The following is a 25858-nucleotide window of genomic DNA, read 5'->3' as shown; positions in this document are numbered from 1 at the left end:
AATATTTATTGAGTCATTAATAATAACAAGGCGGAATGCACTACTAGGATTCTGTTGTTTGTTTTGTACGGAAGAAGAAACATACTCCTCTTGTTACTGGGGTTTCTGATGATTTTGTCGGGAGCAATTCTGACTGGTCTGTCCAAGTCATGAAACGTCTAAGTTGGCCAGAGTTTAAATATCATGTTCATGTTATCACGGTTGTTTGCATTTAGTCCGAGCCTGTCCTAGCAGTACTGGAAGATTGACCGCCCCACTATAAGAAGAAATAGGAAGCGGGGTCAGCCCCTACTACTCTTTTCTAGATACTTTACTTTGTTTTATTGTGATACCATCTCGTATCCTCCGGAGTCGAGCACGTCCGCACCACTATACCAACCCATGACGACTGGACTATACCCTAGTCTGATTCTCTCTCTCGTTCAGACGGATCCGGCTTCTCAAGATCTGTATTTCAGCACAGCACTACATCTTCAACGTCTATTGACTGTCAATCGAGGGGTTTTATTGACGGGATGCAACCCATCTCGTGCTAACAAGCTGTGCACCCTAACTGCCTTAACGAGGCCACTCACGTGGACATATAGATCGGACTTTAAACTTTTAGACCTTCGTTCAAAAGTTTGTCGAAATTACTTTAAAAAAAATAATATTATTAAATAGAGTCCGATCCTCTCTTCTTTCTCTTATTTATTTTTGGACTGTCCTTCTAAAATGCTCCAAATTATATAAATATTCGACCGAGCAGTCAATTCTATTTATTTTTGGCTTGTAACTGTTTTTTCTTTTGTTTAAAAATTCTATTAACTATTTTACTAATTGCTATTTTCAAAATTCTGTCCATTTTCAACTCTACCCCCCACCCCACCCCCACCGATCTTATCTAATTTCTTTTTGACCACCCGATCTAATCTAGCGACCAAATTTAATGAGTAGAATTTTCTTTATTAATTATATTAATTAGATATGTGCATCAAAATTTTAAAGGCCCACAATTCAATTTTTTTTATGTAAATTTCAAAATTGTCCGCTTAATTTTTTTCTGTCCCGGGACAAGCCCCTGGCTATCCAGAGACAGGCCTCGGGACGGATACGCTCAAAACTCTAGTGGTATATGACCATGTAAAAATTATTCGCACTCGCACTCATGTTATCAGGGAGATTTACACTACAGAATACTCTACCATAAACAGTTTCTAGGCACATCAGGGTGGATCCAGGAATTTTGAAAGGGGCCACACCATGTGGAATTGTTTTGGAAATCCCACGCACCCACCTACCCACCCATTTCTACAGTTGGTCCACATAAAATATTTTATTGCAATCGAAAATAGTAACTTTTGCAATGCTGTGTTTGTCCAATAGTTGATGATTAATAAATCAATGTGCTCTAGTGGTGTCAGTAAACAAAACAAACTTTAACAGACAAAATTTCAAATATTACTATCAAGATGTCTCAATGTTAAAATATATACTTGTATATGTGTGTGTGCGCACATGCTTGTGTGTGCATTTCTGTATGTATATTTGTGTCTGTGTCTATCTTTATTGCCAAACTTGGTTTGAATGTTTCTTAATATTTGCAATCATTCTTACAAGATTCAAACACTATAACCAAACTTACAAAGGGCTGTAGACAGTACCAATGCAACATGGAAATCCAAATATAAGATATTGATGTATTAAGTGACTTGATTAATGGATAAATAATTAATGTGAATATTCACTTCAATGTATAGTCTCCAGTAGCTCAGGGGAAAGAGGGACACTTCAATCATGTGACCGTATCAGGAAGCAAAGGACTCATTGGAAGATTTTAAACCATCCCATTGGCTGTTGGGAATTTTGGACCAGTCCATTGTTTCAGGGGGAAATACCATTAGTTTGAGGTCAGGTTAAGTGTTCATGAAAAGAGAAAATGATTCCAAGTTTTCTACAGTTCCTCATCTGGTCTGTAGCAGTGAGTAATTGACTCTACAGACAAATGATTGTAATGCAAATTCCATGACAGTGTTTTATTTTGTTATTAAAAGTCTACAAGACAAGATTTTCTTCAATCAGTTAATCTTTGCATCAATTTTAATCATTCTTAATAGATAAAATCTGTAAGCAGCAGTAATTAGTATGGTAAATTTTCATGGAATGAAGAAAGCTAAATCTGCAGAGGGCAAGGTCAAAATCTGGTTCAGAAGTTTTAAATGCATATCCACACAATCTATATAACACATATTCAGGGCTAGCTCTGGCACTCGCCATATTCGCCAATTGCAAATTTTAAAAGCAATTGGAGAAAAAAGTACATGTAATAATTGACATTTTGTTACAGAATATATCAGCATTTATGCTATTCTTGAATTTTAATTGATAATTTGGCGAACAAATTTTCTCACCCAGAGCAAGCCTTGATATTGTTTGATGTAATTCAACATATTCATTTATTTACATGTATTTTCCTGCTTATATTCAATTAAGTTTCATGCGCACTGTCCTGGCCACAGTTAAGTGGAATGTCTGTTCAGGATAGAGGTTAACGGCTAGTTGTTTGTTACTTCATCATAATTGTGTGACTTTTATAAATCTGTATTCAAAGGGATAACAACTGTTTAACAGTATTAGTTCTGCATGCATAAATCTTCATATTTCATTTTATACTGCACTCTTATCTACTAGCCTCTGGAACAAATGTCTATGAAGGAAAATAATGGAATTGGTTTGTGGGAACTGACCTGTTAGATTGGTAGAGTGATATACTCTTGGTTCTTGGTTAAAAGCCATTATACACTATGGAGTTTGAGTTATTTATTGCATTCGTGACAATCTAGCACATTTCCATATATAGGGCTAGCTGTTCCTGAATTCTTCACTGGGAGGGACGTGATTTAGCTCAGTCGGGTGAGTGCTCGCTTGAAGTGCTTGCATCGTAGGATCGAACCACCTCAGTGGATCCGTTCAACTGATTTTTTATTTTTTTTGTTCCAACCAGTGCACCACAACTAGACAAAGGCCATGATATGTGCTTTCCTGTCTGTGGGAAAGTGCATATGAAAGATCCCTTGCTGCATTAGGAAAAATGTAGCGAGTTTCCTCTGATGACTACGAGTCGTAATTACCAAATGTTTGACATCCAATAGCTGATGATTAATTAATCAATGTGCTCTAGTGGTGTCGTTAAACAAAACAAACTTCTTCTTGATCACTGGGAAGGAATTTTTTTCTATACCCACAAAATATAATTTAATTTAAATCAAGGGTGTAGGCACAAAATTAATAATTATTGTGCCCCATATGTTAAAATTCTGTACTAGCCCTTTCATGTATATACTGCTGATTATTAATCAACTAGCTAGATTGCAGTCGGCCCTCACTATATACATCATAGCAAGGCCATCACTGTACATTCATGTATTTGCCCATGGGTTCATATGAGAAGTTTTACTTCCAGTATATTTTTCTAATGGGGCCCCTCAGAAAACCTGCCTCAGTTATAAGTGAGTAACCCTTGAAAAAACCTAAGTTGCTTACTTCTATAGACTATTTTGTAAAGGTGCAGACCCTAGTTTCAACCCGTAAAAATAGACACTAAGTTTAGTTAATCTACAAGCCTGTAACAAATCTGGATACAGTTACAATAGAGTGATCCAAGAGTCAGTGACGTTGAAACGGTGATATACTCTTAAAATAGACAAACACTTCACTCCATAACTGTTACTTCTCAGATGCATGTGCGTTTTACAAAATAAGAAAATGCATTTTGTGATATTCAAAAACACTAGAATGACCAAAAACACTTTGGTTGTATGGTAATGGATAATCTAATTGATATAATCTAAGTAAAGTATGATTTCAGTTGTCAAAAAAGGCTCTAACAGTAATATGCCTTCGTGTTTAAAAACTAGGGTCTGTCCCTTTAAGAAAAACTATTATTTCCAATGCAGTTACATAATAAATTTGGTTACACAACCCAGAATCTTAAATGGGTGTTTTCACACTGGCCTTGTTATTGGTCCAAGGACAGTTCTATTGACCCAAGGCAATGCCAACATGACCCGGGCAATATAACAACATCCATTTAATAACAATATTCCCCAATTGAAAAGATCTATTATATTGCAGGATTAAATGAACATGACCATTTCAGTTTATAGTGTCTGGTACATGGTATATGTTGATTACTATATTTGAAATTTATGAAGCAGTGCAGAACATGGCCCAGTGGTAAAGCCTCATATCGATCCCTGTTATTGGGCCCATTACGCTATTTTGTGTACCAGTCAAACAAAGGCTGTGGTATATGCTATCCTGTCTGTGGGATGATACATATAAAAGATCCCTTGCTACTAATGGAAAAATGTAGTGGGTTTCCTCTTTAAGACTATTTGTCAAAATCACCAAATGTTTGACATCCAATAGTGTTCTGTAGTAGTGTTGTTAAACAAAATAACTTTACGAAGCACGTCCATACATTTTGTTTGCCTTGGTGGCATTGGTGTTTAAACTATTGGCCATGAGGCTGGCAGATGCTGGTTTCCTATACGGTACTGACTCCAGAATTAGAGTGAGTTATCATGGCTCAGTGGAGAGCTTTAAGGCCAATACACTGACTCCAAAATTCTCATTCAAGAGTTTTAAAAACTTCATGGAGAGGTAACATGTACTGCTAAAGCAATACATGTCCCCTATCGGGACCAAATGTATGTGTGTCCATGGCAGCTTGAACCGTAATCGGATAAAAGCATAGGAATAAATTGAATATATTAACTTCAGTTGTGTTTAGTCCGTTACCTGTCCAAGCGGAGGAGAGTATAGGTTTCATCTCCATCAGTCTGTCTTGTCTGTCCATCTGTTTGTCTGTCTGTCCATCTGTCTGTCTGCCTACTTATAGTTTTCTGGATGCTTTTTCACAATACCTCAAGATATACTGTTACAGATCAACTTTGATGTTCATGGCAATTTACCAATTTTTCAGTTATGGCCCTTACCTTAGGAGATACGAAAAAATGTTGGTCTCTCAGAATTTTTTTTTTTTTTACTGAAATTAAATATTTTATAAGTATAGATTAGCATACTCCAAGACTATAAAGTTTTTAATTCAAGTGACAATACATTGTATTTATCTTGTACATATAGATCAACATTTAAGTTTTGTAACTGAAAGAATGTGTCTTTGGATGTATAATTTAACATTATAATTGTTTCAATACATTTATCTAAGCTGGTGATCTAGACAGTTTATGATGACATGTGACGCATGATATACTATTTGTTATCTGTTTGTTTATTATAATTAGTACACTGTTTAAAATATAATAATTTATTATATGACATTCGTATTATATTTGTGTACAAATTTCATCATGTTGCTTGTTTAAAGATATGTTTATATTTATATGTAAAATAATGGTACATGTATAGTTAAACGATGTCTTATATGTAACATGTTTGATTAACTAACACAGATAGGTACATTGTTAGTTTGTGTACATATGTATCTATTTATTAAAATGTTTTTCACCATTATTATTATTATTATTATGTTTTCAAAGATTATGACTACTGATATCTTGGTTTAATCTGTCTTCTTGGGTGACATAATACCACATAATTAGTTCTGAGGTATCTTTTTAAAATAAATTATTTATTAATTTAATTAGTTGTTTATTGATTCTTTGACCTTTAAACTGATTATTAAGCACACCAGCACCTAAGAAAGAATGATCAAATTAGTGTTACTTACATGTCTTGTTATTCATGTACTGCAAGTGCTATAAACATGTTAGGAATTATCAAATTAGTGTTACTTACATGTCTTGTTATTCATGTACCGCAAGTGCTATAAACATGTTAGGAATGGCTTGTGACATCATATCTCTGGAGGTCTATCTTACACTTGGTTAAAATTGACGACATCAATGTATTTGTGGTGTTTGAATACATGTTGAGGGATGAGATCAAGCACAGTTGGTAGATAGCCCGAGTACTCTGACTGTAAGAGAGCTAAGTTGGTAGTGTGCTCAACTGATGTTCTTGGGTCTAAGGATCGAATCCCCTCGGTTGATTTATTTTCTGACTGCATTTTCCCCCCTGTTTTAACCAGTGGCCCATTACTGGTATATTAAAGGCTGTGGTATATTGTGTCCTTTCTGTTGGAAAATGCATATAAAAGATCCCTTGCTGCTAAAGGAAAAATGTAACATGTTTTCTTTTAGACTATATGTCCAAATTGTAAAATATTCGACATCCAATAGCCAGTGATTAATGGATCAATGTGCTCTAGTGGTGTCGTTAAACAAATCTTGTTGAATTTAAAAAACAAAAACAATAAACATACAAAAAACAACAATTAAATTACTTTATAAAATGCCTGTTGAGATCTGAAATTAGGGATCACACCAACTCTTAACAGAAAGGAGTCATTGCAAGCAAAACTGACATACATACATGTAGGTGTCAATAAGTTAACCATGTTACTGACATTCAGTCACATTACTGACATTCACATTACATTGTTGTACTTTTTATAGACATGATGCTAAATTTGGTCTACTCTGTTCCCTTATTTCTTTCTCTCTGTATGTTACAATATTAAGCTGGGGTGTACAGGAATTTGGGTATAATGTTCTGTGTATTATTGTTGCACATATTACGGTCACAGCAAAATGTGCAGGTTAGGTCCTCCCCACTGAGTCCGTCATCTATTTCAGTGCAACCATCCATGTCAGAAGTTTCATGCCACCATTCCTTCATACAATCAGATATAGATTTACAACTGGAAAAAAAAGTATTGAAAAAAACCTAAACATTGTATGCCGATATACAAATAGATCTTATTTCTGTAGAGGTACCCCCCCCCCCCCAAACCTGACAGTATTCTTTAACAAATAATATCTACATAAATAAGGAGTTCATATGATTGACCTTGGTAAACCCTTAAATTTCATTTCATTCCAAAACCAATGGACTGAAAATCTTAGATATTTGGGACACATTTTGGGTTTTACGCACAAAATAATTATCTAGGATTTTTACAAATATATAACTCAAAGTTATAATTAATTGTTTTGAGAACTTTGAATTTAGCAATTCATGCCTGAAGTGTATAAAAGCTGCTTATGTAGAGATGCGTTGCTTTAAATAATTATTAAATAATTATATACACATGTTCAAAATTCTCATTTTTCTAACACAATTCTTACAAAACCATAGAGATGATGAGTGGGAATTTTGTTTAAACTTGAAATCTATTGCTTTTGTGTTTGTAAATGCATGGTGATTGGTAAATGTTTACTTGAACTGCAATAGAGAAACTATTACCAACTAATAGCAATTGTCTGTTTTTCTTTGACCTAGACCTTTTAACTGTGTCCATGAGCATCCACAGGAGTGTAGAGCGTGGGAGTGGACGAAACAAATATTCATGTTCCAAAAAAATGATTGAGTTGTTTTAATAAAAGTATACTATAATTGTACTTGTAGTGAACTTGACATATCCATTTTGACACATTTATTACTATACACAGAGAACTTATTAACCCCCACCTCATTTGTTTCAACCATGACTGTCTGACAAAATGTTACTCCTGTCCAATAATTAAGATGTCGTTCCTCCAGGTCTTATTAAATTATACTTTAATAGCATACCCTTTTTCATAATGTGTGGTTTGATAACCCTGGGTAACAACGGTTAAATAACACAGGTGGTCATCTCCGCAGAATTTCGAGGTGGGACTCATAATGCATTGTTGAAAACCAGTACATACAGCACATGTTACTGAAATGTATAGAACAGAGCTTTATTTAGTCATAACTAGATGTGACATACATTAGTAATGAAAAGACTAAATATCGACACATGTCACTGAAATGTATAGAATAGAGCTTTATTTATTCATAACTTGATGCGACATAGATTAGTAATCAAAAGACATAAACTATTGACACGTCACTGAAATACATGGAACAGAGCTTTATTTAGTCATAATAAGAAGTGGCATACACTAGGTCTTGCAAAGACTATCAAAACATGTCATTGAAATGTACATAATAAAGCTTTATTTAGCCACAGTAAGATATGACATACTATAGTGATTAAAATACTGAATATCAACATGTCGCTGAAATATATAGAATAGAACTTTATTTAGTTACAATAAGATGTGGCATACATTAGTAATGAAAATACTCGAAATAGCAACACGTCACTGAAATATATAGAATAGAGATTTTAATAATAAAATGTGACATACATTGTACATTGATAAAAAGACTCAGAAGATCGACATAGCAAATGCAATATAACTATTATAATTTTTAAATCTGTTTTATAGTGCACACATCCACTATTTTGACAAATGACCATTCGACCCATTTTATGGGCGAACATTGCTGTTTTATTTATCTCACAAGAATAGAACATTTTAATAGTTTTTCTTTTGTTTCCAGTGTGGAATTATTGCCAAAAACCGTAAAATGGAGACTGGTACAGGGTGTGTAAACATTCGGCTTCTACTAAATGTCGTCGTACCTGGTGGTATTGGAGTAGTCGGCGTCGTCACTGTAGTTGTCTTCATGTGGTTTTCTGTCAATTTTGCTGCGTGTGTCGTCTCTTTTGAAAATACAGAGCAAATGTAATGGTTTTTCTTTAAGACTATATATAACAATTATCACATGTCTGACATCCAGAAGGCAATGATTAATAAATCAATATGCACTAGTGGTGTCGTTAAACAAAACAAACTAGGTGTCAGACACAACAAATATTCTTAAAAACACCCACCTAGATGTCAGACACAGAGACAGAAGTTGAGCAATTGATGTTCATGCGTGCGTGTGTATGTGTTGTTTTTTGCAGATGAGCATTGTATTTTATTAAACGTCAAGCCAAACTGGAATTATTTACAAAACGTATTGACAAAACACTTAAAATGGAGACTGGTACAGGGTAAATTTGGCTGTGTGTAGTGATGTCTGAAAATACAGAGCCAATGTTCTAGTAAAAGTAGATGTCAGAAATATGAAGTAACGACAGAACTGGGGCGGGGTCTAGCTCAGTCGGTAAACTGCTAGGTTGAGGTGCACGGGTTGTAGGATCGAATCTCCTCGGGCACGGACCCAATCTTTGATTGGATATTGTTATTCATCTCGGCCAGTGTTTTCTGACTTGTATATCAAATGCTGAGGTATATGATATTTTGTCAATAGGAAACACTTATAAAAGATCCCTTTCTGCTTAAGCAAAACTTAGTTTAGACTATACGTCAGATTTGTCAGTTGTTTGACATAGCTGGCGATTAACAAATCAATATGTTCTAGTGGTGTCAAAACAAAGATAGAAAACAAATGTTATATATAAACTAGATGGCAAACCTATGAATTAGAGAGAAGACAAATATAGAAGAACTAGATATCAACAAATGAATTGGAGACAAAACGTTTTTCTAGAAACCATTAGATTTGAGACAAACACAGGCGTTGGACAGACTTTTGGTGTGTTTGTGTGTGCGTATGAGAGAGAGAGAGAGAGAGAGAGAGAGAGTGAGAGAGTGAGTGAGTGAGTGAGTGTGTGTGTGTGTGTGTGTGTGTGTGTGTGTGTGTGTGTGTGTGTGTTATACACAAATTATCAGTAAACGATTACAGCACACACTGGTCGCACACCTGGCTGTGTTGTGGTCCGGAACATGTAGATCTGTGATAAATTTAGATACTTTTCCACGTCGTCTGGAAATAAAAATAAGATTATATATTATTATCTATCTCAACGCAACCCTTTGATCATATATTCTATACTACAGCTCACCTCTTTGATAGTGTTTTATTCTATACCACAGCTCACCTCTATGACCATATATTATACTGTTCAAAATAAGTAGGGAATATTCAAATATAACACAATATAACAGAGATGTATTAATATTTATTGAATGCCGGACTTGCATTCCTGGACATTCAATTCAAGTCCGGTCGTACACATAAAAATTAAATTATAAATGTAAACAAAACGAAAAACAGTTTCCTTTTTGGTTTATTTAATTAACTTAGGATACTAGCGCCTCTCTTTATTTAAATATTTTCTATTTATTCCAATATTTTCCATTTATATAATTTGCAAGAGTTTGTACACATTTTGTTGACCTTATTACATGAACAGAACCAAGGTCTTTATTCATTCCAACTAATAAATGTTTAAACATTTAAAAGTAACTCAAAAACATTTACCATAATTCGAAGCATATTAGTACTCGCAAATAAGTATAACTTGCCCATATGATATACCAACACAATTATCTGTTAGACATATATATTGGTATTTGATAATGATGATAATAATAATAATAATAATAATAATTTAACTATAAAAATGTGATATTTGCGTTATATACATTATCTTGTTATTATATAATTTAAAATTTGTGCCTTTCTGTCAATAATGTTGCAGGCGCGTGTACACAGGGTGTGGGGTGGGGTGGCGTGTTCTAAACACCCTCTTCAAAGCAAATTTCTTGACCTCTCCCCTGCAAAGCTTACTGAACATGTGCCTGCTTTGTCAATTTTGCTCATTTTAAAAATTAATTTGGTATAACGTATGACATATCAGACTCTAGCCTCTATGATATCTTAGTCCCCAAAATACCATACCATCGATAAACAAATATGTTAAATGGTTTTCATTAATGTTTATCAATTAATAGAAATATCAATGACTAAGAGTGGGTTTTAGCAGCTCAATGGGCTACTACACCGACTAAAACAAAACAGTAATCCATGAACAATTATCATACTGTCAATAATATGCACACACAATTTACAAAGATCCTTTTAAACAGACTAACTACTCTTGACACTTTTACACCTGACCGTTTTGGTCGCAATAGACATTCAGACTCCCTTTTTGGGAGAAGGAGTGGGGGAGGCATGCTGATCATTATTGCCCGAATGAAACGAAAATGTCCGAATCTGGAACACAACGTATATTTATATTCGCATTACTACCAAGACGCTAAACATGTTTCCAAACAAATCAGTCTGCCCCCCCCCCCACTGGGGGGGGGACCCCCCCCCCCCCCCCCGACTCACACCTCCACCCAGTCTCGAACGCTTATGATGTTCCTAACGGCCAGTTATAATAATACAGAGACTCTTTCCCCAACTCATATCTTATGCTTTTTATGGTCGAAACTGCCATAAGGCAGTCCTTGATAATTGATTTCAAGTGTTTTGATGCTATTTTTAATTGTTCATCAATAAAAATCAAATTTTCATGCTTATTATTCCTGTTATTTTATATTGTAGTAACTGGTCAACTACTTGAACCAAGTACAGTTTTATTTCAGGGATTTTCAGAAATCATATATATGTAACAAGCAAACTATCGGAAATAAATTCCAGAGGACTAGGAATACTAGGATTGAAAGTCATGTGGACTAGGAGTACCAGTAATAAAAGTCCAATGGACTTACATTCCTCGAAATGCACGTCCCACAGACTTAAATTCCTAGGGATACAGGTCCCACAGACTATTATTCCGAGGAATGGAAGTGCGATCGGACAAAGATTAAATAAAACAATTAATCAGATTGTGACTTATCGTCAAAATATAAACTTACAAAACATATTATTAAAAATTATGTTGGTGCATATAGAAATTATCTTTTGTTGTTCACCAAATGTTAGGTTTTTTTTTCAAGTTACCAGTTTTCATATATATATATTTTTAAAACAATTTTGGGCTACATATTGAGGGTGGGAGGGGGGAGGGGTATATTTCTTCGTGCTGAACACATGGACATATAGCCTACTTTATATCTGTAGTTGCTTTATATACTTTTGAAAAAAACAAGATATTCGACCTACTTCAATATTGTAATAAAAATGTAAGACGATTACAAAAATTCACTCACGTGTCTGATCCACAAGTCTATGACGTAAAAAAACAAAACAAATTGATACTCAAACTTAAAAATATTTTTTGACATGGAGATATGAACCCACAGTAATCTTAAAGCCGCACGCCCTAGTTCCATCCAGCGAAAATAAATTATAATTTTGGTTAATCTACAAACCTGTAACACACTTAGATCACGTTTTTATCAAATGGAGTGAAAAAGCAGGTTTTATATCGATAAATACCATGGGAATCCCCATGTCCCAATTGCTTGAAATAATTTTGAAAGTTAGTATTCTGATGTCACCGGTAGATGTCGCTCGAAGCACAACAATGCCTACGTGACGACAAATTTCACAGAGTGCGCACAGACTTGGGGTGCGTTCCTTTCACCTCTCTTGGACATGTTCCAACTGTTCTGTCCTGGTTGTATCCCCTCTCCAGATATCGTAAGACTTAGCAAAATTATTGGTTTTAAGGGTTTGTAACGTTTTGTATTGAGATACTTACTTGTCTGAACTTTATTGTTACTGAAAATGTTCACGAACTGTGAAGAAAAATCTCACAAATGAACAACAAGCAAACGACAACAAATCGGATGTTGATTGCGCGAACCGTGCACGAGAAAACAAACCGAACCAAAATGATCACGGTCACGTGGTATACCAACGTCTGTGACATTGAAATGGGAATATCCCCTCTAAAAATAGATTAGACCGTGTCTGCTCAACGTTTTTTCTCAGAGGCCCGTGGCTTTTTAAGAAATACGAAAAATGCATTTTGTGGTATTACAAACACCAGGATTACCAAAAAACACTTTAGGTGAATGGAAATGTATATTCTAAATAATAAACGGTAAGTAAAGTGCAATTTTATTTGTGAAAAAATGGGTTTAATAGCGAAAAACAACGGCGTAATGGTTAACAACTAGGGCGTGTCCCTTTAAGAGACTCGTACACTTATCCATCACACTACGAGGGAAGGCTGCCAAATCCTCACTTTTTTTCTCGTGTCTTTCTGGCAGCTCGTGCAAATTGCAGAGTATAATAAACGGACATCTAATTTGCCGGACTAGTGTTTCTGTCACTGTAGAAGGAATTTAAGTCCGGTAGGAATACAAATCCTAGGATAAAAACAACTTAAAAATAAACCAGGAATGAAAGTCTGGGTAGGACTATGGTTCCTAAGCTATGGATGTCCGATAGGACTACTGTACCTACGAACCTGCGTTCCTTTTACACCGGGTCTCCAATAATCGCTGGGTCTGCGACCATTTTTAAATGAATAAGCGCCGGGCGCTTATTAGAGGAAATACGGTGTAATATATAAGTTCACCTCTTTAATCATATGCTAATCTATGTGGAGAGGCATTTATATAGGCTTACCGCCTGTTTGCTGACCCACTTCATTTATTTGAATAAATATTGCTAAAAATATGTTAATCTATTCCTCAGCTCACATCTACGATCATAATTATTCTATTATTCTATACCTGACTGCTATGGTCACATATTATTCTATACCATAGCTTACACCTATGTTGATGTATTGTGCCTCAGCTCACCTCTCTGTTGACATGTATTATTCTATACCACAGCTCACATCTATGTTGATGTATTGTACCTCACCAACTCTCTGGCGACATGTATTATTCTATACCATAGCTCACACCTATGTTGATGTATTGTACCTCAGCTAACCTCTCTGGTGACATGTATTATTCTATACCATAGCTCACACCTATGTTGATGTATTTTTTGTACCTCACCTCAACTCTCTGGTGACATGTATTATTCTATACCATAGCTCACATCTATGTTGATGTATTGTACCTCAGCTGACCTCTCTGGTGACATGTATTATTCTATACCACAGCTTACACCTATGTTGATGTAGTGTACCTCACCTAACCTCTCTGGTGACATGTATTATTCTATACCATAGCTCACATCTATGTTGATGTATTGTACCTCAGCTCACCTCTCTGGTGACATGTATTATTCTATACCACAGCTTACACCTATGTTGATGTATTGTACCTCAGCTCACCTCTCTGGTGACATGTATTATTCTATACCACAGCTTACACCTATGTTGATGTATTGTACCTCAGCTCACCTCTCTGGTGACATGTATTATTCTATACCATAGCTCACACCTATGTTGATGTATTGTACCTCAGCTCACACTGTTGTGACATGTATTATTCTATACCATAGCTCACATCTATGTTGATGTATTGTACCTCACCTCAACTCTCTGGTGACATGTATTATTCTATACCATAGCTCACATCTATGTTGATGTATTGTACCTCACCTCAACTCTCTGGTGACATGTATTATTCTATACCATAGCTCACACCTATGTTGATGTAGTGTACCTCACCTCAACTCTCTGGTGACATGTATTATTCTATACCACAGCTCACCCTATGTTGATGTATTGTACCTCATCTCACACTGTTGTGACATTTATTATTCTATAAGTCAGCTCATCTCTCTGATTATACATATTATTTTTAATTAAGCTTACCTCTATGATCATATATTATTCTATGTAGGCATGACTCTGGTATTCCACGAAGCAACGGGAGTATATCTGTAACTAAAAGACTGCATACAATAAAATATAAGAATGTACTGTTAACCACGTAGAAACTATGATGTTGAAATAACAGATAGACTCTATTGTATTTTCTTAACCATATGTCTGACGCCATATAACCATAAATAAAATGTGTTGAGTGCATCGTTAAATAAAACATTTCCTTTCCTGTTGTACTTGAAAATATTACAAACTGGTAACATCAAAATTGATGTCGCCATTATCAGATCACTATAACTGACATGCCAAAAACTGTGATATATGCTCTACGACTGATATAGCAAAGGTTGTGGTGGTACATGTTGTCTGCTAATCGATAGATGTAATTTGTGTGGTGGCAAGAAAATCATACAGCCTAACTGCAGTACAGTTAAACTGATTGAAATTAGTTTCAACTAGTCTAGAGCATAGCATGTTCAGGAGATCGAACACTCGCGAACAATTTGACTGGTACCATCATCTTCTATGATAATCACATTCATCTCAGATTAGCCACAAAAACTAGTCTAGCGCGATCTATCTGTTGATTTGATTTCAACCCAACAGCAGACAGCGTGCTTAAATCTTGGTGGAATATAAAGTTGAAAATTAAATTACATCATCATCGTCGTCGTCGTCATTGTCATAGTCGTGATCATTGTCATAGTCGTAATCATTGTCATAGTCGTGATCGTCCAGTTATGACAGTGAAGACCACTTACTCTTCATCCCATTCAGTAATCAAATCGACCATTCTGTATGTTAGAATTGCTATGGATATGGCACATATTTTATGTATGTTATTATTAATTTTTAATATGGCAAGAAATGCAATGATAACGAAAGAGATATATTCGTACAAATCTAATTCACCAAACCTTATATACTAAATATTGTTGTTGATAACTTGCCTATATAATTTTACCTCTAATCTTGTTTTAAAGGGACATTCCCGAGTTTGTTGCATTGTAAGACGTTTTCAACTAATAAAATATAACTACGATTAAACTTACATATTAAATATATTTTCTTATGTAGAATATTAGTGTCTGTATATTGAATGTGTTTCTGGTCGTCTTAATATTTGTAAGAAGCATCGAATAATTTCGTACACGAAAAAATCTATTTTTAGAAAATAAAATGAAATTTAACCTAGTACAAATATTAGAACGATCAGAAACACGTTTAATATACAGCCACTAATACCTGATGCAGAAAAAATATATTTGATATGTAATTACAGTCATCAGAAAGTCTCTGTTAGTTGATAACATCTTTAAAATTGCAGCAAACTCAAGAATGTCCCTTTAAATATTTTCTATTTATCACAAGATCTAATTTCGTTATTAGAGTATTAATACCTTCTTTTGGCGTGTCGTAACGCTTGGGATGTCTAAGAGGTATTGTTCCACCTTGTTTCACTGCAAACAAATTCGAGAAATGTTATTAAATAAATATTATGTTAATTATGTTGACAAAAGAAAGGAAAATGCGTATGTTTAATTATATTAACGTATCTGTTCATCGTCTACTGAAGGATATTGTCATCGTCATCTTGGTACTTTATATGCTATTTCTGTCCTGTTAAGACCCACGTAACAATCACGTATTGAGCTAATGTATGAAATGTGGTATTTGAAAATGAGCATCAAAATAACCCAGCCAGATACTATTGAAATATCTTCCAAAACACTGCATAATAAATCATTTATCAGATGAATAAAAAGCACAAAAAGTTATTTCATCAGACGACGACCGACCATGGGTGGGTGGTTGATCGTTTGATTGAATGAGTGGATGTTTGGTGGTGACATACTAAACAGGTATACGTACAGAACGCGTAGATCCGGTAGTCTGCGTCCGTAGCCAAAGTGTCGTTGGTGCTGGGTTGTACAAACAGCTTGAATATCGCACAAATGTCATCTGCATGAGGAACAATGTTTGTAATTCACATCGCTTGTGTAATGTTTAGCTAACTATTACTGTTGCAACCTTTCAAAGGCTTTAAGTTGAAGTTTAGGTAAATGAGTATTGGTCTGGGCCGTAATAACCAAGGAGGAGCGTGTCCTACCCCCTCACACACACACACCTCTACAAGGCTGTGGGGTTTTTTCTTATATATATATATATATATATATATATATATATATATACATATAAGAATAAATTAAAACCCACAGGTATATATTTAAAAAACAAAAACAACCCTGGAATAAACTTCGAGGACTATATTTCATAAACACTGGATTTAAGTCAAAATTAAAAAGAAAACACATTTCTCTTAATAAAAGTATAATAGCATCTGTGTATAACTACCACCCAAGGACCAACTAAAGATCGCCCATGTTCAGGTGTTCTCTCTCTCTCTCTATATATATATACGTATGTAGAAAATATGTATTTGGTGTGTTCTTTAACAAACAGATTATTGTTATACCAACATAACAGATTTGGCTGTGCATGCACACACACCCTGTTAATAAAATCAAATCGAAGACATACCAGCACATTTGATGATGACCTTGAATATCTCGGTCAGGATTGTAGCAATATCTATTTAAAAATAAAATAAAATAACACGATTCAGTTGTTGCACTCGTATTTGAAAGGCCTGTCTTGCAAAGCACCAAACTGTTTAAAGGATATAATGCATAGTTCTCGTAGGCGTCCGGGATAACTCTTTACTGGTGGGACTGGGATAGAAAGGAATTTGCCCGGAGATGTGTTAAAGGGCCATTTATAATATATATATATATATATATATATATATATATATATATATATATATATATATATATATATATATATCTTTTGGTATCTACAATCTTCAGACACTTCAAAATCATTTACAATAAACTATGTTGCGGACTGGACAAAAAGGAGACCCTTAGTTGAAATGGCCCTAAGGTCAGTTTTAGTCTTTACCATTACAATGACCAGTTTTTATTCAGTCACGACATCAACGATTAAAAAACAACAAATTCTCCTCTTATTTCTTTGGACTGATTTAGTCATTCTAGCTAGACATTTTATTTATATGTAGTTAGAAATAAATCGATTAAAATTGTTATGTATAAATAAAATATTGTTAGTAAATTTGTATGATTTACAATAAATTATACTTGAGATTTACTCTTTTTAAATTCGTTAAACAGTTTAACAGCTGTATATTGCTTTATTCATTTGAACCTCTACATAATAATATATATTATACTTACCAAGGAATTCATTGTGAGACTGCCAATCAAATATTGTATTCCTAGTCACTAAAAATAAAATAGTCCAATAAACGACACTCTACAAAGCTCTGCTAGACAGAAAATTGTACAATGACTGGAAAGTAAAAACCAACAAGAGTGGTAGCATGATGAAATATTTACATTATTTACTACTTTCAAAATGTTCAATAAAATGGCCAAACGCTCTGTTTGGATTTGTATAGTTTTATTATGATAATATTTTTCAACCAGTTTTAATTTGGAGTTCTATGTCGATTGCAATAATAATTATAAAGTTATTTTCCAGATTTATGTATACATACTAATATAAATGCCATACATATTACATACATTAAAAAGCTTGAAAATGCATTAACGTCAGTGACAGCCAACATCAACGTTCATTAGGCCTGTTGGAAAATACTCTTTTGCAAAGCCAGCCTAATTAAAACTCATATACATGCATTTTGAAAAATCCAGTTTTGTTTAATTCATGTACAGTAATTCGTGTAGTATTTCATAGCAACCGAGATAATGCCTTTAGCGTCACAACTAATAAAATAACAAAATGCCTAGTCAGGATCAATACGATTGTGTGACAGGTCATTCATTTACAATACGATTCAGTCTTAAATCAGGCGCGGATTAAGGTGGGGGCCTAAGGGCACCGCCCCTATTTTTGGTCAAACAATATATATATTACAGAATACACAAATAATGCAAACTTATCCCGTCCACCTGTCAAGGACTTTTAGTCTGTTTGTAAATGATGCCATTTGTTATAAGACCAATATTAAATACATGTAGTTTCCAATTGTAACTCACTGAAATTCGTCGCCATAAACTTGATTATAACTGTTAACTCGCTTATAATATCATTATTTGTATATATACAACGTGTTTCTTGTAATTCCAATGTTTGTAGTGGCATGAACAACAGTTTACCTCCAAATATTTTCTTACGTGCGAAAACATTTTTATATTCGGAAGTGAAATGAAATTCGATCTACTACAAACATTAGTCACAACCAGAAACACATTCAATGATCAGAAACTGATATTCTAAACAATAAACTGTGTTCAAGATGTAACTTTAGTTGTTAAAAAGGATTCATTGTTTAGAAATATGTTACAATGGTTGCACACTCAGAATAGTCCCGTTAACGTCTGTTTGCGTCAAAAGGGAACTGATAAATTGGCATGTAACGCTATAATGAAAAAGTTAAAATTCACGTAAAAACATATTATTACCTTTCAAATCCATACACACTCACAAAAAAGAAAAAAAGAAGAAATTGACAAAACAAATTCAATATAAATAAATAAAAGTTTCTGTACAAATTACCATCATAATGCACACATTAAATATTCTAATTTGATACAGGTGTATATAGTGGAGTATTCTCCAATTGTACAAACTTACCCTCATAGTCAGAACTGTTCCAGCATTTAGATATGTCATCATGTGGGCTTTTTAATATATCTTTGTCTAAAATGTAAAATATCAACGACATAAAATCAATTTATTTTGATTGTGTTTCAGTTTATCAAATAATATTTTTTCTATATGCCTGAAATGACCATAGCCAGTGTTTTGATTTGTTTGACAAATATATATAAATAATATGCATCTCATCACACTGTATAATAAAAACACCCGTTAAACTGCCCATATGTAATGCAAATTGTGGACGTATCTCCGACATTACAACTTGTACTGATGTGTTTTAATTACTCATAAAATTTAATTTGCGACAGTATAAATAATAGACATACGTCGATTTACGTCGACAAATCGACTCACCCCCACCCCCACCTATATAGTAACAATATAGTTACTCCCCAAATGGAATTTTAAAGAATTTTGAAGTACTTATATTTCAAAATACTCACTCTCTTTGACATAACATGCATCACAGTCAGCACTAGTTTCTAACAGCTGTGCATCATTTTGAGATGGTGTGCTCAAACATATACACAGAGCAAAGACTGAAACAAAACAGAAATGTTGTTGTTCAAGAAGATGATACAAACATTCATATACAGAACATAACTGTTTATTAGTAGTAAATGAGAGGGGTGGGCGGCGGGATCCCACCCATCTCAGGGACCCATTATCTGATTGTTTTGTCCTCGTCACAACCAGTGCCCCACGAATGATATTATCAAAGTGAGTGGTATGTGGTGTCCTGACTGTTGGAAAGTGCATACAGATGATCCCTCACTGCTAATAGAAAAATGTAGACGTGTTTCACTAAGACTACTTATAAAAAAATTACCAAATGTTTGACATCCAATAGCTGATGATTCATAAATCAATCTGCTCTAGTGGTGTCGTTAAACAAAACAAACTTCTCAACTTTAGTAAAACGAAGAACACTCACATAGGCTGAAAACTGCATGCAGTGTCATACCGCTGGTATGTACCCCGACCCAGTGCGGGATGACTGGAACGAGCTGGGAAAAGCCACATGTTAAGTAATCCACGAGTGTAGACCAGTCGGAATATCTAATAAACACCCACTGTCTTCAAAAACAGGTCAAGGGCTGGCAGTGCATGTTGTTACTTTAATAATGACGCAATTCTTATCAGTACCAATCCCTGGAGTATATTGTAGAACTCAAATCAAGGTTAGCATTATTTGTATAATCTATGTTAATGTTTTTGGAACCTTGCTAAGACTATCTTAGGGGCAGTCATAAGTCTTAACTTTACCTGCAATTCCATGACGCTGCACTGTCCTCTGACCAATTGAAAAAAATAGCTACCACCTTGAAGAAAAAAGTAACCTCAGCTATGAAGCTATATAACCCCCAAAACACAAAACCAACCCACCCCCCCCCCCACCTAATAAATACATCCGCAACAAAACAAAAACAAAAACTAAACAAAACTTAAACAAGAACATACCCCCCAAAAAACTCCAAACAAACAAACAAACAACAACAATCCCAAAACAACCACCCACCCCACCCCCCCAAAAAAAAAAAAAAAAAAAAAGAAAAAGCACAAAAAAAACCCTCAACCAAAACAAAAAGAAAAGAAAGAAAAAAGACAACAACAACATCAACAACATAAATAAACACAAACAAAATAAAATAGTTAAAACAAACAACAACTATACGGTTTTATATAATTTTATCACCTTATTATTTTTTTTTTTCAGTCACAGTGTTTTAGCATTCCATTCCAATATATATTTACATGCTCATATACCACGAAGGTTTCAAGCATGTCTGTCCTGGGCATAATCTCTGGCCTTTGCCAGTGACTAAGTCCAGGACAGAAAAGGGTGGGGGATAAGTTTGAAGTGGGCAGATTTTGGAATAAGAATTTAGTAGTGTCCAGCGACTGCGCGGACCGACTAGTAGACACCGAAAATGGGCCGTGTTCTGACAGGCTAAATTTCGATTCCTTCGGGTCTAACTAGAAAAAGCTAAAGTCTACGGAGAATACCTGCTCCTAACATCATGTCCGGACTAAGAATTTAAACCCAAAAATAAGTTAGACTGCTCGCCGAAAAGGTTTTAAGGTGATTTGAGCAATTGAACGGGCGCCAAAGTAAATGCGTTGACTATTTATAAAAAAATAAAACATAAAGATTTTGAAGCTCGATCGAAAAAGTTTAAAGTCCAACTAAGCCCAAAAAAGGAGGATACCTGTCCTAGGTAAGGTTGTGCTACTTCGGGGAGCCTGGAGTGTCTCGGAGCGACGGCAGCTTTTCCCTGATCTGGTGTAGTTGTTGTACCACCTTGGAATAGTCGGGGCCCGCAGACCGCTTGTAACATCCTGTGGATCGTTCTGTTGTCGAGTTCAGCAAACAGGATGCACTGTCTGTAGGTCTGGTCCCTTCGGTGCGTAACGACTATTCCCTTGGTTTCATTGAAGATCTTGGTATGAAGCTCGTAACTGCTGCCGTCCTCCATGGTCTTCCAGTGGTGTTGGTTCAAAAAACCTCCCCGAAGTAGTTCTGGTTTCTGCGTGTCCCCCTGTATGTACTGATGGAGATGACGGCGAAGTCCACTGATGGCAATGGTCCATTCGTCGTCAAAGGGGGAGCGGATTCCGGCGGCGGCTTGGTCTTGGCTGGCTGGGTGGTCGGTTGATGTTGCCTTCCTTTTTGTCGCCGGAACAACAAGTCCAAGTGGCGACTCGACGGGAGCGGTCGTTGTTGACCGCTTCGCCGGAGTCGTCGTCTTTGGGGTGGAGGTTGAAGTAGGTGGTGGCACACTCGTCCGTTTAAATCTGACGATTTCCTGGGTGGTGTACGGCCGTTCCGGGGATGCGGGCTCCACAAGTGGTTGCTTCCTCTCCGGAGGACTCGGTGGGGGCGGTATCACAGGAGGGAGCGCCACTGGCGGTTGAGCCACCAGCTTTGTCCCCCCCTGGGCCTTCCCTGGCACCGGTTTCTTCCTTCTTCTTCCTCTTCCAGTCCCCCCTTTCCGTTTCTGTGGAGGCGGGTCACCATACACCAAAGTCACGGTCGCCCGTGACCCGGTATACGTGACCCGGAACTCCAACATCGGGCCGAAGCTGGCAATCAGTCCCCCCAGGTGGGGGGGGGGGGGGGGCAACTCGAGAGCGCACGTTGACACGTCCACCTTCATCGAAGGACAGCTGAGTGTTTTAGCAATCATGGATGAATGAATGGAAAAATTAATGAAAGAATGAATGAATGAAAACACCGACCAGCGCTCGACGACTATCATATCAAACGCTATGCTATATGCTATCCAGTCAGAGGGTAACGGCAAATAAAAGAGGTCAGGCCAGGTCATGGTGCTTAAAAGCATACTGTCACGGATTTAAGGACCATATTTCCCTAAAAATGGATAATAAATAAAAAATACATTAATTGTTCGAAACCAAATCTAGCTATCGCATCACCTTAACTGAACCATGGTGGAGTGAAATTCATGTCATCCCTCTCGGCAATTTAATTTTTGAATTATGGACCATTGCCATAATTCAATTATTTTTACAAAATGTCATTAATAAATAGAGTATGGCGGTTATGAAGATGGTTGAATAAAGTACATTTAGGGACAAATCAAATTATTTGTTTGTTCAGGTAATACTTTGTTAGACCATTAAATAGGTCAGTGGTCTGTGACAATATGCCTTTAACTGTTGAATTTTTATATTGATGTTGCTCATCACTTTATTTGTTTGTATTTACCATAGTTTGACACCCAATAGCCGATGTATTTTTCGTGCTGGGGTGTCGTTAAACAGTCATACATTCATTCCATGACAGGAAAGGTTGGGGAGTGGAAGGCGGGATTCTCGCTTACGACTTAGCACCAAAGGAGCACTGAAAACCGGTTGTTGTGGCCGAGATAAAAGACGCGAAAGAGGCGGAGGTAGAATTAAAAAAAAAAAAAAATCTCAGAAAGAGAATTTAGCCAAAAGTTGAAGTAATTTTTTTGCGTTATGTCCAAAAAGTTTCTGGTGATTGAACACTAATTCTGAACGGTTTGGCCAAAAGTTAAAGTTTGTCGGATTTTCTAAATGTAGCCTAAACATACCGACGTCATGCGAACCTAGGTAGATGTAGCCCTGAAAAGGGTTTTCACGGTGATGTCCTGGCGTCAAAGTTGGCGAAATGACGCAGCTCCCCGATGTGTCTGCTGACGACATCGCAATAGAAAGAAAGAAAGAAAGAAATGTTTTATTAAACGACGCTCTCAACACATTTTATTTACGGTTATATGGCGTCAAACATATGGTAAAGGACCACACAGATTTTGAGAGGAAACCCGCTATCGCCACTACATGGGCTACTCTTTCCGATTAGCAGCAAGGGATCTTTCATTTGCGCTTCCCACAGGCAGGATAGCACAAACCATGGCTTTTGTTGAACCATTTATGGATCACTGGTCGGTGCCTGTAGACCTGTGTGTGTGTGTGGTTTCTTTGGTTGTCTGTTTGTTTGTTTTTTTCGCTAAAAATGTAGAATTCTGACTGGTCAGCAGCCTCAGATGTACATGATTTCGAGACGCGCTTTGAACTGCTGACTAGATTTATTTAACAACACTCAGACATATTACAATATGCAACAAGCAGACAATGCAAATACATGACAAGAACATTCATCAACCCAAAATATCTCTAGTTAACACTGAACACCGAATACGTAATCAAAATAGCTAAAATGTGACAAGGAGAAACATCAATTCACAAGTTCACAAAACAAGATTCGTTTTATAATTTAATAAAGCAAGGTTTTTCAATAAAGCGGACAGACAGCCCAGATAACTGAGGCGTATGACAAGGACAGCGTGATTGAATCTTAATTGGATATAAGCACGAAAATAAGTTTAAATGAAATTGTATTATGAAAATAATGCTATATTCAAATCTGTCCAGAATTTCATTATAAATAGCAAACGTTTTGAGATTAATTAACCAGTCACATTCTTTATCTCTTTTTGACATCCAATTCTAAATAATGTACAATGGTTAAAGGGACTTTCCTGAGTTTGCTGCATTGTAAGATGTTTCCGACTAATAAAATATTTCTACGATTAAACTTACATATTAAATATATTTTCTTGTTTAGATAATCAGTGTCTGTATATTCAATGTGTTTCTGGTCATTTCAATATTTGTAAGAAGCCCAAACTGGATTTTGTCTTCAAATAATTTCGAACGTACGAAAAAATAATATTTAGGAAATAAAATGAAATTTAACCTAGTACAAATATTAGACTTGATCAGAAACACATTCAATATACTGCCGCTAATATTTTATGCAGAAAAATATATTTTATATGCAATTACAATCGTTAAAAAGTCTCTGTTAGTCGATAGCATCTTAAAAATTGCAGCAAACTCAGGAATGTCCCTTTAAAGGTAATAACCTGTTCATCCTCTTTCCCTTTTCTTCCTTCTATTTCCCCACTTAGTACATTTGGAACAAGTGTTGAAGACCAAAACGTCCCAACTGCCCAATATGTCCCAATTGTGACATCTTGGGCGGACACCGACTCAAGATGTCCCAATTCTCAAAATTATATACCAAGGCGGCCCAATATGTCCAAACTGCTAACTAGTGTGTTGAAGTTTGTTTTGTTTAACGACACCACTAAAGCACATTGATTTATTAATCATCAGCTATTGGATGTCAAACATTTTGTAATTTTTACATTAGTAGAAAGGGATCTTTTATACGCACCATCCCACTGACTGGATAGCACATACCAAGGCATTTCATATACCAGTCGTGAGTTTAACCCGAATTCAGAAGTTAGAGGGCGCTTTTACGGCCCATTTCGTCGCCCGTGAACCATTTTGTCGCCAGTTTGGCTATACATACATTCGAGGCCTACTTTGTAGCGCTTTGTAGATCCCTTGTTACTATTTGGGCTGTCTGTCCAGAACAGTGGGTTAGTTGTTAATTGTTAGTGGCTAGTGAGAGACAAAAGGGCGTAGTGGCCTTACATCTACCCACCGAGTCGTTAAAACTCGTTCTGGGTGGGAGCCGGTACCAGCCTACGAACCCTGTACCTACCAGCCTTATGTTTCGATGTCTTAAACACGACACCACTGAGGCCGATGACACGTACAAAACACCGTTTCAGACTATGTTCATTATCTCCCCTGATCTATATTCTGTCAAAAAAGAAACGCATAGGCGAAATATTCATGGAATTATCTCTTTAATACTAAGTGGCATAATTTCGTCATTTATGATCGTATCACAGTCAAATTTGAGGCGTTTTCGTTACCAAACAGCGTCGCACGAGGGCGCTGAAATCAGTACCTTGTGTGGCCACCAGCAGCAGAAATCACTGCGCGACATCTCCTTCGTATAGACTGAATGAGTCTCTGAATCCGGGCACTTGGAATCCTAGCCTATTCTTCCTGCAGTGCATGTGACAGTTGCGGAAGCGTCTGAGGCACCAGGTCACGCTGGCGTATACGTCTGTCCAGTTCGTCCCATAGATATTCAATGGGGTTGAGATCTGGCGATCTTGATGGCTATGGCAGCACATTAATGTTCTCATTCTGTAAGAAATCCATTGTTACACGTGCCGTATGCGGCCTGGCATTGTCCTGCTGAAAGAGTTATCTCTGTCGATCCAAAATAGGTACCATGTGACGGCGAAGAATTTCATCCCAATAGCGTACAGCTGTCAGGTTGCCTTGTACGAACACATGTTCACTTCTGCC

The 25858-nt window shown here is 36.1% G+C and overlaps 1 protein-coding gene across 1 annotated transcript; it reads right to left on the bottom strand.

Annotated features, from left to right (window-relative positions):
- Window positions 1–6345: 6345 nt before the first annotated feature.
- Window positions 6346–20616, bottom strand: LOC121376132. Its single transcript, XM_041503931.1, has 12 exons — window positions 20067–20616; window positions 19576–19671; window positions 19106–19171; window positions 17683–17730; window positions 16967–17017; window positions 16298–16387; window positions 15826–15885; window positions 14414–14485; window positions 9652–9714; window positions 8522–8602; window positions 7639–7768; window positions 6346–6766 (listed from the first exon to the last, which is right to left on the bottom strand). The coding sequence occupies exons 1-12, from the start codon at window positions 20092–20094 to the stop codon at window positions 6583–6585; spliced, it is 969 nt and encodes a 322-aa protein (XP_041359865.1). The 5' UTR covers window positions 20095–20616; the 3' UTR covers window positions 6346–6582.
- Between the last annotated feature and the right edge of the window lie 5242 nt (window positions 20617–25858).

The sequence above is a fragment of the Gigantopelta aegis genome, chromosome 6 (genome assembly GCF_016097555.1).
Source record: "Gigantopelta aegis isolate Gae_Host chromosome 6, Gae_host_genome, whole genome shotgun sequence".
NCBI lineage: Eukaryota > Metazoa > Mollusca > Gastropoda > Neomphalida > Peltospiridae > Gigantopelta > Gigantopelta aegis.
The sequence above is the reverse complement of the archived record's forward strand: the minus strand, read 5'-3'. Positions and strand labels throughout refer to the sequence as shown.